The following is a 17,527-nucleotide window of genomic DNA, read 5'->3' as shown; positions in this document are numbered from 1 at the left end:
GAAGAAAGAAGAAAGAAGAAAGAAGAAAGAAGAAGAAAGAAATAATTGTTCTGCTATTCTGAGTTAGGGCAGAGAAGCAGAAGGACCCAATCAAACCTCACTGACTAGAACTGACCAGAATGTTCTTAATATCTACCAAAGCAGTGGTGTTTCCCCTTAGCCTTTAATTCCCTAATTTACCCCCATATTCAAAATAGTAGTATATTCCTGGGTCAGCAGTATATTTGGGGTTTTGGTGGTGGTGGGTTTTTGTTGGTTGGTTATTGAGAAACGGTCCTGCCTTGACCAGACTGAATCTCTGTGTAGAGAAGGCTAGCTTTGAACTCACAGAGAACCTGCTTGTCTCTGCCTCCAAATTAAAGGTGTGTACCATCACAAGGGGCCTGAACTTGAGAGAGGGGATTAAGCTCTAGGTCTTTGTTAAAGGCTGCCGCTTCCACCTCCTATCCCTTCTCCTCTTCCTCCTCCTCCTCCTTCTCCTCCTCCTCTTCTTCCTCTTCTCCCTCCTCCCTCCCCCCACTCCGTTCTTGTGGTTGCCTTGGTTTGATGTTTCTCTCTGGAGCTACCCTGGTTTGGGGAGTCTGGGTGTCCAGCCACTTTGGCACATTCAGAGGAGACTCCACTCCTCCAAATTCTGACCGTTAAACAAAAGCCAGCATTCTGCAGGAACTTGTGAGGCCATTTCCCTGTATGAAAAAGCCATTATCACTGGCCAGTGGGGACAAATGGCTATTTGAGCACACCAAAGGGCTCGAGGCTCCCTTAGTGTCACAATTGTCTGTCCCTGCAGATATCCTGGCATTCCTCTCTTCCCTCCTTCCCTCCCACTCTCTCCCCCTCCCCTCCCTTCCCCCCACTCCCTTCCCCCTCTCTCTGTCCCTCTGCCCTTTCCTCCTCTCCCCTCTCCTCTCCCCTCTCCTTCTCTTCTCCCTCTCCCCTCCCCTCCCTAAGCTCCTGGGCTCTTCTCTCTCACAGCTACCCATTTTCCTTATAGCCCTGCTATGTCAGCTATGCTCTATCTTTCACCCTTACTTGCCCACGCTCTCTTTCTTTTGCTCCCACCCCCATCTGTCCACCCTGCTCCTGCTTCTCTCATGGCCAGGTCCATATTCAGTCTCCTTTCTCTCTTTGCTCTGGACTCCTCCAGATACCTCCAGCTGTTCTTTTCCCTGTAGCTACAATAAAAACTTTCCCCTTAATGTGGGACTCCCTTCTTTCTGGAGTGGTAGGCCACCAGCCCACAAGGCTGGAAGAAGGGAGCAGATTTGAAAAACAAAGGAAATAACTGACTTATCTCCAGGAGCAGCTTAGGGGAGACAGATCAATGTTACTCTGGGTGAATCAAGGGTTTTATATAGTTTTGGGGAAGCCAGTAGGAATATGCAGGGTAGGCCAAGATCATTGGCTGAAGGCTAAGGTACTGAGATGCCTCCTCATCATGGGGAGGCTTTCCAGGGATCTCAGGTGCTTGCTGAATGGGTCCCCACCCCCAATTTCATGGGCATGCCTTTAATGTCTTTTGCATTGCATTGTCTGTTTACTTATAGAGGAGGGGGCACTAATCAAGTACATCATGCCAGGCGCTCACCTGGTCCTTCTTATCTTCCTATAATTCCCAGTTGCTTACAGAGTAACCACAAGATGAAGAAGTTGCCCATAGAAGGCATCTTCTCCTCCTGCATCTTCTACTTTATCCCCAAGGTCTAACTAGCATGAACATGAGACCCTGAGTCCACAACTCTGACGTTCTGCCTCAGCTCTTTACTGTAATGCATCCTGATCTCCTACCCATGAGTTCTTTTCCTTTATAATTATTTATACAGCAAAGTCTGATGTGGAGTGTCCCTGCTGAGGCTTGCCTTGAACATTTCCTCCTCAAGTCATGAACTCTTGTGTGTGGCTAGGAGTGGATTCCTCCCATCCAACAGTGCAACGCTTTGTTTAGATCTGGCTAATGACTCTGCAGTTAGAGTACAAGAGGCACCCTGATTCCTCTAGGCTACTTTTGACAGGCGAACTGTGATCACAGAGGTCATTCCAAGCCTCAATATGAGGGGTTCGGCAGCATACACCCCTCTAGTTCCTGCCCTTGAGGAGGCAGGAGAATTAGAGGACCAAGGTTAGCTTTGCTCCACAGAATGTTCACCTCTAGACTGGGACACAAGAGAGTCTACAGCAACAACAACCAACCTCATTGAAGCCCATGGAGAACCTTGTGGTTCTGTAATTAAGAACTCTACCTCATCCAGCTGGTGCTTAGTCTGGAGTATGGTGAACTAGCTGGGGGGGGGGGGGAACCTCTCAGGAAACCAAGCATGACGGGTATGGTGGACACAACTGGGATGTTAGCACTCCTGACGTAGTTTGTGCAGAATATTCTATGCTCTGTTCTGGATACTCCCTCATAGCCGCTTGGCCTTTCTACTGGTCCTGTGTAAGCTGGTTCCATAGTCCGAACCTTCTTGTTTGAGTAACTCCTTCATGGATAAAGAGGACATTCTAGTCTGGATCCTCGCTGATGTCCTGAATTTTTATTGATACAACTTGGCAGTAGACAGCTGTTGGAGCCTGTGTGAGACCATGGGTTTCAGCCAAGCTGGAGGATTTTCAACTCTCAACCTAATCTTGATTCTTCTTCATCATTTTTTATAACCCATGGTGCCTTCTCTTCTCCACGTCTCGTTTTCTCTCCTCAGCCCCCAAGCCTGGGAACCAAAGTCCCACACATCTCCCTTCTGCCCAGCTATTTGTATAGGCATCTTTTATTCAGCCAATAGTTTTGAATTAAGGAGAAAGGTTACATAACATCATTTGTTTTAGGTGAGGATTTCCTCATCCCTGAGGGCAACCAGCCCTTTGGGGCCGTAGTTAGCATTACAACGCACAGCAATAGACAAAACCTCAACCCAGGACCTCTGAGACACAAGGAAGTACCAAGTTCACAATCTCTCCTCAGTCTCCATTCATCTAGTTGATCCTTGGCTAGCACAACTAAGGGAGTCACAGCTAAGGGAGTCTATGAAATGGCATCATCAGTCACTGAGGACAATTATTGGTGGTCATTTGTGTTTGTATATTAGGAGTAGGTTGTATATCAGCAAAGCTTCAGCAGCCATTACTAAGGTATGCAGGCACTTTCTCTCCTGAACCCAGCCCAGCAGCTGCGTAAAGGAAAACACCACACAGACTTAGTTCAGAAACAATGGTAACTCAATTACTGGGTGCTAAAACAAACTCTTTTTTTTTTTTTTTTTTTTTTTTGGTTTTTTGAGACAGGGTTTCTCTGTATAGCCCTGGCTGTCCTGGAACTCACTTTGTAGACCAGGCTGGCCTCGAACTCAGAAATCCGCCTGCCTCTGCCTCCCAAGTGCTGGGATTAAAGGTGTGTGCCACCACGCTCAGCTCTAAAAAGCTAATCTTGTAAGCCTTATTAAATCTAAATCCTCCAGTGATGGGTGATGAATCCGCCCTTGGAACTGGGAGACACTATCTTTTCCTCATGCTATCTCTATCCAAAGGATGCTGAATGGGTTCTTAAAAGGATAAGGAATTGAACCTGTAATCTAATCAAGGCTATGTGACAGTCTGCAGGTAGAGGTGTGTCAGGGTTTCAAGCTCCCCATACAAGGTTAGAGAAGAAGTCCTGTTGGTAAGGGGAGCCTGCCATTTTGCACCGACCTCAGAAGGCTAGCCGGACAATTGTAGATTTCAACTTTAGTTAGCAGGACAACACCTTAGCCATATGAGGCAGTCCTGTCGTTAGCTGAACACCTTTCCAGTCTACTTAGACCACACCTTCTCCCATCTCCCTCTTAGAAGTGAAGCTTGGGGCAGACAACCACTGAGGTTTTCTGAGATTCTCGCTCCTGGGTCCCTGTGCACCCGCCCTCTGTCCCTGCTTCAGTGGTGTGGATGCTGATCACAGGGGCTTTGGGCTGTGCTCACATGTATGTGAGAGTTTGGGTTTTCTCTGTATCCTCGACCCTCTAAAGCTATAACGTGTTTATTTTTCAGTGCTGTGTTTGAGTCCATAGGAGAAGGGTCACCACGAAGCTATCCTTTCATTCTCATAGGGACAGAGCCTCCTCTCCACTGTTTTCATGTGAGACCACTGAAATGGACCTTCCATGATTAGGGGGAAGGCTTTTATTGTGGGTAAAGGAGAAAGGACATCCAGAGGCATCTGTTATAGTCCAGAGCAGAGAGAGGAAAAAAGCAGACTGGACATGGCCAGGGCTATCTGGGAGAAAAAGTATGGATAGCAGAGAATAGCAAGAATATTGAGGAAAGAAGAGTAGGGGGTGGAGGAAAAGTATTGCCATTATATACAATGTAGGGCGCCTTGTGTGGGGAAATAAAGAGGGTGGGAGAGATGACCTAGTCCTGCCAGAGCTTCAGGGCTCTGGGCAGGTGGATGCGGGGCACTGCTGTGTGCTCTCCAGAATGCTCGCGTGGGCAATCTGGCTGTTGGAAGCCACAGAACCCCAGCCTGTGGAGGGTGAAGAGAGAGAAGTCTGGGGTCTCGGGGCCTCACAGAGACCAGAGATAGACAGGTCCTCAGTCTTGGACATCCCAGGCATCACTATATGTCTCAGAAGAGCTGAGAACAAAGTGAGGGCCCCCAGGGCGACTCTGTCAGCCCCAGGGCTGAAGGGAGAAGCGGACAGGGGGAGAAGGTGCTGGGTGGTTTCTACGTGGGGGTCTTTGGTCCAGCCTGGTGACTGGAAATGCTGAGAGGTGTTCCTGTGGGAGATTAGACCTGGCTCTTTAGGAGAAGGCCTATTCCATCGTTCTAGCACAGCGAGATGGTCTGTGGTTTTAGACCTTTATTGTAGAAAACAGAGAGAAAAGGAAGAGAAGTAGAGGCTGTCCATGGCCACATGGAGAGAGGGGAGAAGGGAGGGGGGAAAGCAAGCAAGAGGGCTAGAGAAGCAAGAGAGGGAGGAGAGGCCAAGCAGCCCCTTTTATAGTGGGCTGGGTTACCTTGCTATTGCAGAGTAACTGTGGGGAGGAGCATACCTGCCACAAACCCCAAATTCTGAGTGAAAAAACGACACAAATGCCAAGGAAGGTTTCTCAAACTTCTTTCTCAAACAGCTTTTTCAAACAGCATTCTCAAAACAGCATTCTCCTTCCTCCCCCCTGGAGCACATCCTGTTTTTATTTTTCATCAGTTCTCTGACCTAATCCCTCCCCCTTCTCCTGAATCCAATCAGAGTTCAGCCAGGGCACATGGTGATAGGCCAGTGACTCATCAGGCAGATAGCACAGGATCGTCCAAGTGCGCAGGCTCAGGTTCTTGGTAAACAGGGATCACGGGGCTTGGTCACACCTGTTTCCCACACATCCCCCTTTTTGTTTCATTAAAATGGCTCTGGGATCAAATCTGTCTTAAATTGCCCTCAACCATGTTACATCCTTACCTGTCATTGGTGTGGTAAACTCATTTTCACCAACCTGTCTTAGGTTGGTATGTACATGTGAGAGTCTTACCCGTCATTGATTAACAATCCATCATACTGAGCCAAACATGGGGTGAACTACCTGACTCTATAGCCGCCATAGTTTGAGTCAGCAGTCGTTGGTCAGCCTGCGCCCGCCTGCGCATGCATACCATCCACCACAGCATCTCCAATCACTGCTGTAACAATGGCGGCTGTAATTCCAAAATCTCTCCTATTCCTTAGGAGCACTGACAACTGACCCTCCTGCACCTCCAGAGGCCAGGGTATGGCTGTGGGTATTCTGGTCACCATTGCCGGGGTGGGTCTAGTAGCATTCCAGCATTGAGACAGAAAGCATGTGATATTGGAACATTCTAATTCAAAAGAACTAGTCCTGTTACTAACTAAAAAGAAAAAGGGAGGTTCCATTCCACAGATCCTGTCTGGTTGTTCACAAAATTTCCAAAAATTTGTGGTCGACTATCTGAAGATTCCTCTGAACTCTCATCGGTACTCTCCTGTCTTTTAGCCTCCTTTCTTTTCTGCTGATCGCTATGCTGAGACATAACCTCCTTTACTTCCTCTAATGCTTCTACCCCTTTTTCTAGGTTTTCTGTCCCTTTTGGAGGCTAGACTTTCCTAACTCCATCCCTATACTGGGAGCCTAACTCAGTCCTGTAACCCCGGGAGCTTAACTCGGTCCCAGAACCCCAAGAGCTTAACTTGTCCCTATACCGGGAGCTTAGCTTTGTCCCTCCACCAGGGAGCCTCTTCCTAGCCCTAGATTAATTCTTACTTACCACGGAACTCCCCCATAGCTCCTTTTTCTCATTCCAGCTCTTGCACGAGTTCCGAAGTTTCTGCCTTTCCTTTTTCTAACTTCTTCCTATTCTTTCTCCTTAGCCAACCAAACAGCTTCTAATTCAGTTTTTCTTTGCTTCCTGTTCCTTCCGCCCGGCTTCTGCTTTTTCTTTCTTTTCTGCTTCTTTCTTGGCCTTTTCTTCTTTTTTTCCCTGTATGGGCCACCAGATGCCACAAACCCTGAACTCCAACCGGCAGAGACAGGAAAAAAAACCACACAAACGCCAAGGAAGGCTTCTCAAACTTTCTCAAACAGCTTTTTCAAAAAGCATTCTCCTCCTCCCCGCCCCCCCGGGGCACATCCTGTTTTTGTTTTTCATCAGTCCTCTGACCTAATCCCTCCCCCTTCTCCTGGATCCAATCAGAGTTCAGCCAGGGCACGCAGTGATAGGCCAGTGACTCATCAGGCGGACAGCACAGGATCGTCCAAGTGCTCAGGCTCAGTTTCTTGGTAAACAGGGGTCACGGGGCTTGGTCACACCTGCTTCCCACTCATACCTGGCTATTGTCAGGTTAACAGTGGGAGTGGAGTCTAGCCAGAATACCAGGAGCTTGGGACATTGTCTGCATGATTGATAGTCACAGGATTATGGAGTTGAGGATTCGTGGTGTCAGGCACCTGTGTCTAGGAACGTGGCTCACTGTTCTGTCTCTTGTAGAGTTTTCTACTGGGTCTCTGGAGTAAGCCTCGCTCGACCAGAACACAGACTCCTTTTGTGGTCTCACAATACAGAATAAGGGATGCCTGGGAAAGTGGGAGCCTAGCACCATACAGGAGGAATGGGGAAGGTTAGAAGGGTTAGTAAGATACTAGCTCTAAGATGTTTAACAAGTACCTATAAATAGGGGTTGGAGGAGTTTGGTGGCCAGCTTGGGCTTTAATATGCTGATAGGTACCACAGGTGTGTGTCAATAGAGAGCTGTCTTAGTTTGTATTTCTATGGCTATGAAGAGACACCAGGACCACAGCAACTCTTATAAAGGACAACATTTAGTTAGTGCTGGCTTAAAGTTTCCGATGTTGGGCTGGAGTGATGGCTTAGTGGTTGGGAGCCCTGACTGCTTTTCTGGAAGACCTGGGTTCAATTCTCAGCATGCTTGTCACAACTGTCTATAACTCCAAAGACCTAACCCCCTCACACAGACATACATGTGGGCAAAACACCAATGCACATAAAAGTTTCAGGGGTTTAGTCCATTATCATCATTGGCAAGAAGCATGGGGGCACACAGGCAGATGTGGTGCTGGAGAAGGACCTGAGAGATCTACATCTTTTTTTTTTTTTTCAGATTTGTTTATTTATTATATGTAAGTACACTGTAGCTGTTTTCAGACACCCCAGGAGAGGGCATCAGATCTCATTACAGATAGTTGTGAGCCACCATGTGGTTGCTGGGATTTGAACTCAGGACCTTCAGAAGAGTAGTCAGTGCTCTTAACCGCTGAGCCATCTCTCCAGCGCCCGAGATCTACATCTTGACTACAACCCATAGTGGGCATAACTTGAGCATAGGAGACCTCAATGCCTGCCTCCACAGTGACACATTTCCTCCATAAGGCCACACCTACTCCAACAAGACCACACCCCCTAATAGTGCCACTCTGTTGGCCAAGAATTCAAATATATAAGTCTATGGTTCGGGAGGTGGGGGCTCTACCTGTTCAAACCACCACAAGGAACCATCGGTCCCTTCTGCCAACAAGGGAAAAAGATGCCCTTTGCTGAAGAGATTCCCAAGGAATGCTGGCTTTTATCTAACGGCAGGAAATCCTTCTGTAGTCCAGCTTGAGCTGAGTCTAGACTCAATTTTGGACCAAGTCAATATCAGTGGACATGACATAATTGTTTGTTTTTTTAAGTCGGGGTCTTCAATCTCAGCTTTGTCACTATGCAAGCAAAGATGACCTTGAAGGTCTCATCTTCCTGCCTCTTCCTCCCAACTGCTAGAATTACAGGCATGCGCCACCATGCCTGTCTTGTGTGGTGCTGAGGGTGGATAGAATCCTGAACTGTATGTTTGCGAGGCCAGCATTCTACCAAGTGAACTGCTTTTACAGCCCAGCCCCTGTGTGGAACTTCTATCCTTTCTTCAGGCATGTAGCATCCCTGGAAGCAAAGTGGAGTGGGAACCCTCTTTCCTTTGCCCTGGGTGAGCCCCTGCCCTGGGCCTCCTACAGCTCCCTGGAGCCTGGGGGCCAATGAGACAGACTCTAATGCACAGGCGAGGTACCCGAGGCTCAGGGAGATGACTGGTCTTGTGGCATGTATCCCGTACACAGCCCTCCTGGGAAGGGGTATTGATGTGGACTGGGAGACTCCGGGATACCTCAGTCTTTGTCTAAACAGGGGAGAAGGCAATGGGAAAAGGACCTGACTGGACTGAACTGGTAGCAAGTGAAACCATAGAGTTGGAATTGTGTTCTCATTCACCCCTGAGAACTGGGAGGATGGTATTTAAAAAGAAGGCTAGTTCTGGTCAAAGGCATACCGCTCAACTTGGAAATCCCTAACCTTAGAGACTGCCCCAGTAGCTCTCCTTTCTCAGCCCTCCTACCTGTCACCGTAGTCTATGAGATGTCTGTCTGTCCGGCTTTCTTCTTTAAAGAGTTATTTATTTTATGTATGGGAGTGCACTGTCACTGTCTTCAGACACACCTGAAGAGGGCATCAGATCCCATGACAGATGGTTGTGAGCCACGATGTGGTTGCTGGGAATTGAACTCGGGACCTCTGGAAGAGCAGTCAGTGCTCTTAATCGCTGAGCCATCTCTCCACCCCGAGACCTGTCTTTCTGGCAGGGCCCTAGATAGATATCATGTTCCTCAAGCCCGTAAGGCTCAGAGCCTCCACCCAGCCTTGGGCTTTGTCTTGTCCCTCCTGGGTCCCATGTCATAGGCCAGCAGGACTCACCCCATCCAAGCCAAGTTCCTCTGGTGGCCTGAAAACCCATGGCTCACTTATGAGGCCACCACCACCAGTCCCTCTTTGCAAGGACCTCCCGGGACTCCCACTGTATAGCCCCTGCTCAGCTACTCAGGCTCCATGTCCCTGGTTCTCCTGGGTGTGTCTCACGAGACCCTGTTTAGTTGTTGAATAGAGTCTTCTGTGTATTCTTGCACCTTATGAGAGGACCCCTGGTTAGGGCTGCAAATCCTGTCTGCAGAGGCCTGGGGAGGGAATAGGTGGGGTACCACACATATAGGAAGCCTGGGTGGGGACCTTGCCTGAGTGACCATCTCTCTTCTTGTGCCTGTATCCCCATCAGAATGCCTGACTCTCCGTTGGCTCATTCTGTTGGCACTCAGCCCAGAGACAAGATCTATGGGGTTCAGTGTAGGCTGCATCTGACCATCCCCATGACACCATCTTGGCTCCCGGTCAGCCAGGGAAACAGATGGAAGTACATCCATTAAGAGTGTTGTGCTCGAGTTGGAAAACAGTGCTGGACCCGGTGCCAAGCTCTGTCTCTGCCAGCCTGTATTTCTGCACAGTCTCACTGCCTACAGTGAATCATGGAGAGTCCTGATAACAGGGAACTGGGGTAAGGCTTAGAGCAGCAGTGGGACCAGTTAACACACTACCTGAAACTAGCTCCCTGCCTAGGGAAGGAAGCCTAGGGGTAATAGGGAGGTAACAGGGACATCCCAGGCTCTCCTGACAAGGGCTAGGATTTGGGGTGCAGCTGCAAGGCCCACCCAGTGGGGGATGGGACCATGCTTTGAGTTTAAAGTCACATGGGTATTGAGCTGTGGCCAACTTGGCTGGGAACATAACTTCTATTCCTGGATCTTCAGCTGGGGGCTAATGATACCAAATATGGCCTGAGTCTAGCACCTCCAGTTGTGGACAGGCACACCTTACCCCACCTCAGGCCTGGTCTCCACACTATACCATGGTCTCAAATACTCAGGGGTACACTCTCCTGATGGCTGTCCATCCATCCATCTACCTGTAGTCCTACTGGGTTCCCAGCACCCAGGGGACAGAGGAGGCAGATCTCTGAGCTCCAGGTCAGCCAGGGCTACACAGAGAAACCCCGTCTTTCTCAAAAAATAAATCAAAATGTTTATGACCAAAATAGCCTCATTCCCCCAAAGGAGGAGGACAGACTTGGTGACTTCCCGGGGTCTGTCTCGCTATGGGCTCTGCCACACATGCGACTCTGGCAGGGCTCCCGACCTTGGTTCCAGCCTTGCTCACTCACTCTCTGGGGTTCTTGGTCATTTAGCATTCACCCCCACCCCCACCCCCACCCCCACTCAGCCACTGATCTGCTGGCTCCCAGACTTCCGCACGTCTTGGTTCATTCACTGCCTCTCCTACCTGCCCAATAGGTTGATAACACCTATGGAGCTGGACAGGATTCCAGATGCTAAACAAATACAAACAACAAGCAGGTTTTTCCTGAATGAGCTTCTCATCCCAGCAGGAAGGGAGGTTGGGAGGCAGGATCCTGAGTTCGAGGCTAACCTGAGCCACAGGCTCAGAGACAACAAAAAACATAAGGCTGAGATATAGCTGAGTTGGTAAGAGTGTTTCCTTGCTCACGTGAAGCAGAGCGGAAGGAGGATCAGAAGTTCAGGGTCATCTTTGGGCTATATAGTAAGTTGGAAACTAGGAAACTATATAGTCTGTTCTATATGAGTTGCTCAATAAAACAACATATCTACCCTTGTTGGGTGTCTTAGGGCTTTATTGTGACCATGATGACTTTCTTCTTCTTCTTTTTTTTTAAATGAATTAGTGCTCTGTCTGCATGTATACCTGCATGCCAAAAGAGGGCATCAGATCCCATTATCGATGATTGAGCCACCATGTGGTTGCTGGGAATTGAACTCTGAACCTTTGGAAGAGTGGCAGGCTTAACCACTTAGCCACATCTCCAGCCCAAACATGGTAACTCTTAACTGGGGTTGGCTTAGTGTTTCAGAGGTTTAGTCCCTTATAGCCATGGTGGGAAGCGTGGCTGGGGCACAGACAAACATGATGCTGAAGAAGGAGCTGAGAGTTCTACGTCTTCATATGCAGGCAGCGGGGAGAGAAAGAACATTGGGTGTGGCCTGAGCATCTGACCTCTAACCCAACCCCAATCCAACAAGTCCACACCTCCTAATATTGCCACTCCCTATGAGCCTATGGGAGCCATTTTCATTCATATGACCATACTGGGCTATTTCTAAATAATTTACCTGTACAGTAAGCACAGTATTTTGGGATAAGTGCTAGGGAGAATGAACAAAAGTGGAAGGCAGGGAGCTCTAGAGTGAGGTATTCGAGGCTTGAGGACGAGTTAGGAGTGGAGAGCCAGCCAAGCAGAGAGGGTGGCAGGTCCTGAGGCAACATATTGAGTTCTGAGACACTCGAAAGATGGATGGCTTAGGTAGATAAGGAGCCAGGGTGGTGTGGAGGAAGACACAGGTATCAGGCATGTACAAGGCCAGGGCGACCAGAGTCTCTTAAGGTCTGTTCAAGGCCATTTGAACTTTCTCTAATAGTCTAGGCTAGTCTTGATCCTCCTTGTAGTGATGAAAACACATTGTTTGGTTGGTTTGGTTTGATTTTCAAGACAGTTTCTCTATGTAGCCCTGGCTGTCCTGGAAATTCCTCTCCTTAAGACCAGGTTAATTTTGAACTCATTTTCACCCGCCTTGCCTCTTAAGTGCTGAGATTGAAGTCAGATTAAAACATTTTTAAAAGATGTGTCGAGGCAGAGACAGGCAAGTTTCTGAGTTGGAGGCCAGCCTGGTCTACAGAGTGAGTTCCGGGATAGCCAGGGCTACACAAGAAACCCTGTCTCCAAAAACAAAAACAACAACAACAAAATGTCTATTTATGACTGTCTTCAGGCGCATCAGGAGAGGGCACTGGATCCCATTGTGATGGTTGTGAGCCACCATGTGGTTGCTGGGAATTGAACTCAGGACCTCTGAGAGAGCAGCCAGTGCTCTTAACCCCTGAGCCATTCCCTCCAGCCCCATGGCCCCCAGATTAAAACACTTTTAAGAGTCATTTCATGTATATGTATTTATCTCTCTGTGTGTATGTATGTATGTGATTGTATGTATGCATGTATGCAGGGCCAGAAAGGGGGGGGTGTCTTAGAGGTGGAGTTATAGGCATTTGTGAGCCACTAGTTGAGGGATCTGAACTCCGGTCTGATGCAGCTGCCTTCCTTGGTGTCTTTGCATAGTCCCTTCCAGCCTGTGGCGGGCTCCTACTGACCGGTGCCTCCGCCATCTGACTACTCTTCCTTTCTCTTCCCGGTGCCCAGCCCAAGCGTCACTTCACCCAGCGAGTTCTAGCCCATTGGACTGTCCCTCTGTTTCCAGACAGTGCTCCCACAGGGCTGAGCATAGGTAAATGTGCTCAGTTTGGCAACAGGGCCTGGCCTCTAAAAGCCAGAGCTGAGTGGCTTGCAATTCTGGACAGGAGGGTGTGGTCGCTGACGGCCGGCCTCTAGCTGTCTCCGTCTTTTGCAGGTGGGCGTGGCAGGCCTGAGCATGAGAGGACAAGCCGTATACCCCTGTTGGCACAGAAGACTAGTTCCTAACCCAGTTCGCATGTCCAGGATGCCTACAAGCTGCTAGGACCCCTCGCCTCCTTGTCATGGACTGCCCAGGCTGGTCAGTAGCTCTTTATCCTGGAAAGAGTTCAGCAGGGTGGCTCAAACCCCATCCCTGTGGGATGATACTTCTAAGAGTCCTGGAGGAACTCAACTCGGTTCTCGGTTCCTGGTAGCATCTACCTGGCTGGGTCTAGTCCTGTGACCTCTTTCTGGTTTCTAATGTCAAAATAATGTGCAATTGGCTGGGTGGTAGTGGTGCATGCTTTTAATCTCAGCACTCAGGAGCAGAAGCAGGTGGACCTCTGAGCTCAAGGTTAACCTGATCTCTGGCTTACAGAGAAAGTTCCAGAACATCACATTCAGGGCTACACAGAGACATCCTGTCTCACAAAACAAAGCAAAACACACACACACACACACACACACAAAACGGTTGCAACTGTCCTCTGGAATGGCCAAGGGCCTGAGGGATGTGACTACAGCCCAGAACATGCAGCAGGTATGGTGTCAATGTTCAGGTTATAAAGCAGAGTTCATCCAGTAAACCAGACACATCCTCATCTACTGTCTTCCAGGGCCAGCTATCACCCCAGAGAGCCCACCCCGCCCACTCCTCCCGTGCACATCCTGTCACTGTCTGCCTGGGGACAGCATGAGGAATATAGACTGTCCATTTCCTCATCCTTAAGGCAGAGGCGAAGAGCGGCAAGGACTAACCCGGTCAGGTTGCCTGTAAGGGTTTAACAGGTTTGGGTGTGTGAAATGCTAAATTTATTGAAAGAGCAAATGTAAGAAGCAATAGAGCATGGTGGGACATAGCTCCACTTGGGAGGCTGAGGCAGGAGGATCACAAGTCAAAAAGCAGCCAGGTCTGTATAGTGAACTCAAGGGCATCCTCACCAACTTAAGACAGTCTACCAGCTGTAGTAGCACACGCCGTTACTCCTGTAGAAGACCCGAGTTTGGTCCCTAAGACCTATGTTGGGTGACTCACATCCACCTATAATCCTAGCTGCAGGGGATCCAATGCTCTCTTTTGGTCTCTGCAGGAGTCTACATGTGTGCACGATGCCCACCCCACCCCACCCCAATAATTAAAAAATGAAAAAAATTTGAGTCTAAAGAGCTGGTCCAGTGGTTACAAGCACTGGCTCTCTTCCAGAAGGCTCGGGTTTGATTTCCACAACCCACGAGAGGCCACTCACAACCTTCCGTTTCCAGTCCCAGAGGATCCAGTGTCCTCTTCTGGTCTTCAAGGGTACTTCATGCCTGTGGTACACCGGTAGACACACAGGAAAAACACCCAGGCACCTAAAATAAATATAGTGTCTGATAAGCAAATCCTCTGTGAAGAAGAAGCGCATGGCCCAAGTAACCTTCTGTCTCTATCTCCCCAGGGTTGGGCTTCTAGGCACGCACTGTTGTTTCTGTCTTTTCCACGGGTTCCCTAGATCCGAACCCGGGGTACTCACACTTGAACATTTTACCCAGAGACATCTCTGCAGTCCTAAGCCCAGGTTTTCATGCCAAATGTGTGTGAGACATTTAGTGGCCTGTCTTTGAGTAAGCCAAAGCCTGTTTGTTATTCATGGAGCAGAAGGGTCAAAAGACAAGCTACCACCCCAATATCCAGAAGAGGCAGACTCGGTCAGGCAGAGGGTGTTATGTGGCACAGTTATGTGGCATGTGCTTCTGACTGCCCTTGCACATGCTAGACTCTGGCTGTACACTCTGAGACGCATTGCTTCTGGTCCCTAGGCATTCTGTTCACGGGTTTATTACACAAGGGGCCAAATAGGACCTTGCCCAGACCCTGCCTACAGCTCCCATTTCACAGATGAGCAGCCAGCCTGCCAGGGTGCAACTCGTGCCTCTTGGCTCCCAGAGACCCTGGGCTTTGGAATATCATCTTTCCCTGGCGTCGGTAGGAAATGTGTTTCTTGAGGGTCACAGATGACTACGTCTGCCCTACCTGAATGCTGATGCTCATGTTTTACAGACAAGTCAATCTTTATGGGCATCTCCTGTTCCCATCTGGAGGAGACCATGTCCAAGTCCCCCAACTGCCTGCTGCGGATGCTCAGGGGCACCCCCAGACAGCGGGTCTTCACCCTCTTCATCATCAGCTTCAAGTTCATGTTCTTGATCTCCATCCTGATCTACTGGCACACTGTGGATGCACCCAAGGACCAGAGACAACAGTATAGCCTGCCAGTGGACTTCTCCTGCCCCCAGCTGGCCTTCCCTAGAGTCACCGCCCCAGGTAACATCTTCTTCCTGGAGACATCGGACAGGACCAGTCCCAGCTTTCTATTTATGTGTTCGGTGGAATCAGCTGCCAGGGCACACCCTGAGTCCCGGGTGGTTGTGCTCATGAAAGGGCTGCCTAGGGACACCACAGCCCAGCCCCGGAACCTTGGCATCTCTCTTCTGAGCTGCTTTCCCAATGTCTGGATACGGCCTCTAGATCTGCAAGAACTGTTTGAGGGCACACCACTGGCAGCCTGGTACTCGGAGGCACAGCACAGGTGGGAGCCCTACCAGTTACCCGTACTGTCTGATGCTTCCAGGATCGCGCTCCTCTGGAAGTTCGGTGGGATCTACCTGGACACGGACTTCATCGTCCTCAAGAACCTGCGCAACCTGACCAACACGCTGGGCATCCAATCCCGCTACGTCCTCAACGGTGCCTTCCTAGCCTTCGAGCGCAAGCATGAGTTCTTGGCACTGTGTCTGCGTGACTTTGTGGCCAACTACAATGGTTGGATTTGGGGTCACCAGGGCCCCCAACTGCTTACCCGAGTCTTCAAGAAGTGGTGTTCCATCCAAAGCCTGGAAGAGAGCCATGCTTGCCGTGGGGTCACTGCCCTGCCCCCTGAGGCCTTCTACCCCATCACCTGGCAGAACTGGAAGAAATACTTTGAAGACATCAGCCCCGAGGAGCTGACCCAGCTGCTCAATGCCACCTATGCTGTTCATGTGTGGAACAAGAAAAGTCAGGGTACACACCTAGAGGCCACATCCAAGGCTCTGCTGGCCCAGCTACATGCCCGCTATTGCCCTACGACACATAGAGCCATGAAGATGTACTTGTGACAGCCCTCCGGGCTGCAGTCATATCATATCAACATGGTTACGGCTTTTCCAGGGAGGCAAGATGAACAGATGGGAAAAAGGGGGGCTCTGAGATGCTACTGTTGACTTTAGGGGAAACCAAGCTGGCCTGGGGACCACCTGCCCCTCCCGGCCAGAGGGAGACTGGTGGATACACTTTTTCCAGTTGTGGTCTAGGCTGACCAGTGATTACAGAATTACTAACATCTGGGGCCTTCATGGGCTAGATCACACGAACACTAAAGAGCGTTCTAAGATATCTGGAAGACAGTTGGTTAGAGGTGGGGTCAAGAGCGGAGCTCTGAAACACGCCTGTGTAGAAATGCTAAGGGAGAAGGATCTGGCTCTCTCAGCCTCATGAGCCCAAGGGGAGAGGCGGAGCTCCCTGGGAACACCATCCTTCCTCCCCCAGGACAGTGCTCTGAAGATCTGTCACAGCCTGTTCCAGTGTTTGGGGGATATGGAAATTCTTTTTGTTTGTTTGGGTTTTGTTTTTTTGCTGTTTTTTTTGTTTTGTTTTGCTTTTTCGAGACAGGTTTTCTCTGTGTAGCCCTGGCTGTCCTGGAATCACTCTGTAGACCAGGCTGGCCTCAAACTCAGAAACCCTCCCAAGTGCTGGGATTAAAGGCATGCGTCACCACTGCCTAGCTTCTTTTTTTTTTTTTTTTTTTTTTTTGGTTTGTGGAAATTCTTTAGGCTCTGAAAAAGGGTTTTAAATTCCCCCCCTGTTGTAGACATTGGGGCTATAATAAAAGTGACTCACCCATATGTAATGCCTCATGATCCCATAGCACACTTGTGAACATAGACTTCTGCACACACTGTTCTACAGATGGGTGGCTGTGGGAGCAGCCTGTGGTCCCACCTCAATTCTCAAGGCTCACAAATAGCCAAAGTGGAATTCTAGCCTACTTGGAACCCTCAATAAGTCTAGATTTATTTTAGCCTAAGCGGGGCTTAGTGTAGACACCAAGGTGTGAAAATAGGTGTTACCTGCAGCCAAGCCTGGAAGGGAAGGGACCCTGGCCTCACCGAAGTCTGGCCAGGGTACTGGTAACTTCTGGAAGTGTCCTGCTATGCAGTAGTAGGAACGTCTCTGCAGCCAATGCTGATTCTTCTCTTGGATGGCTGGGCATCCCCATGGCATGGGGAGCCAGGAGGCTGCCGGGAGCTCTAGACTTCTCTCCAGACTCTGTGCTCTGCCTGCGCTTGGATAGATGAGTTGCCTGGTTCTAAAGGCATTCAAGAGCGGATGAGAGGTTTTTGCTGAAGACAGCGAATTGTAAGCCAAGCACTTCTCTAGTCAATCATTTGAAAAGGTCTCAAGGGTAGAGGCTGGGGAGACCGCTCATCCATTGAGTGCTTTTGGTACTTACCCCAGAAGACCCGAGATTGATTGCCTAAGTTTGGTCAGACATTCTGTATGGCAGCTCACAACTGTCCTGTAACTCCAGCTCCAAGAGATCTGATGTCTTCTGGATTCCACTAGCTCCTGAACGCACATGTGCACACACACACACATAGACACACGAATCTCTATA

The 17,527-nt window shown here is 49.5% G+C and overlaps 1 protein-coding gene across 2 annotated transcripts in view; it reads left to right on the top strand.

Moving 5' to 3' along the window:
* The window catches only part of A4galt (alpha 1,4-galactosyltransferase (P blood group)), a 34,311-nt gene extending 17,804 nt beyond the window's left edge, over nt 1–16,507 (top strand). The window contains exons 1-3 of one of the 2 annotated variants that reach the window (XM_029547739.1): nt 12,603–12,663; nt 12,787–12,930; nt 14,872–16,507. In XM_029547739.1, coding sequence (XP_029403599.1) covers nt 14,886–15,968 — 1,083 coding nt within the window. In that variant the 5' untranslated portion in view covers nt 12,603–12,663; nt 12,787–12,930; nt 14,872–14,885 and the 3' untranslated portion in view covers nt 15,969–16,507. Of the gene's footprint in view, nt 1–12,602; nt 12,664–12,786; nt 12,931–14,871 lie in introns of those variants that run through there. The other variant, XM_021217322.2, reaches the window with a different exon arrangement.
* Nucleotides 16,508–17,527: the final 1,020 nt, after the last annotated feature.

This window comes from Mus pahari, chromosome 17 (assembly GCF_900095145.1).
Source record: "Mus pahari chromosome 17, PAHARI_EIJ_v1.1, whole genome shotgun sequence".
Lineage (NCBI taxonomy): Eukaryota > Metazoa > Chordata > Mammalia > Rodentia > Muridae > Mus > Mus pahari.
The sequence above is the reverse complement of the archived record's forward strand: the minus strand, read 5'-3'. Positions and strand labels throughout refer to the sequence as shown.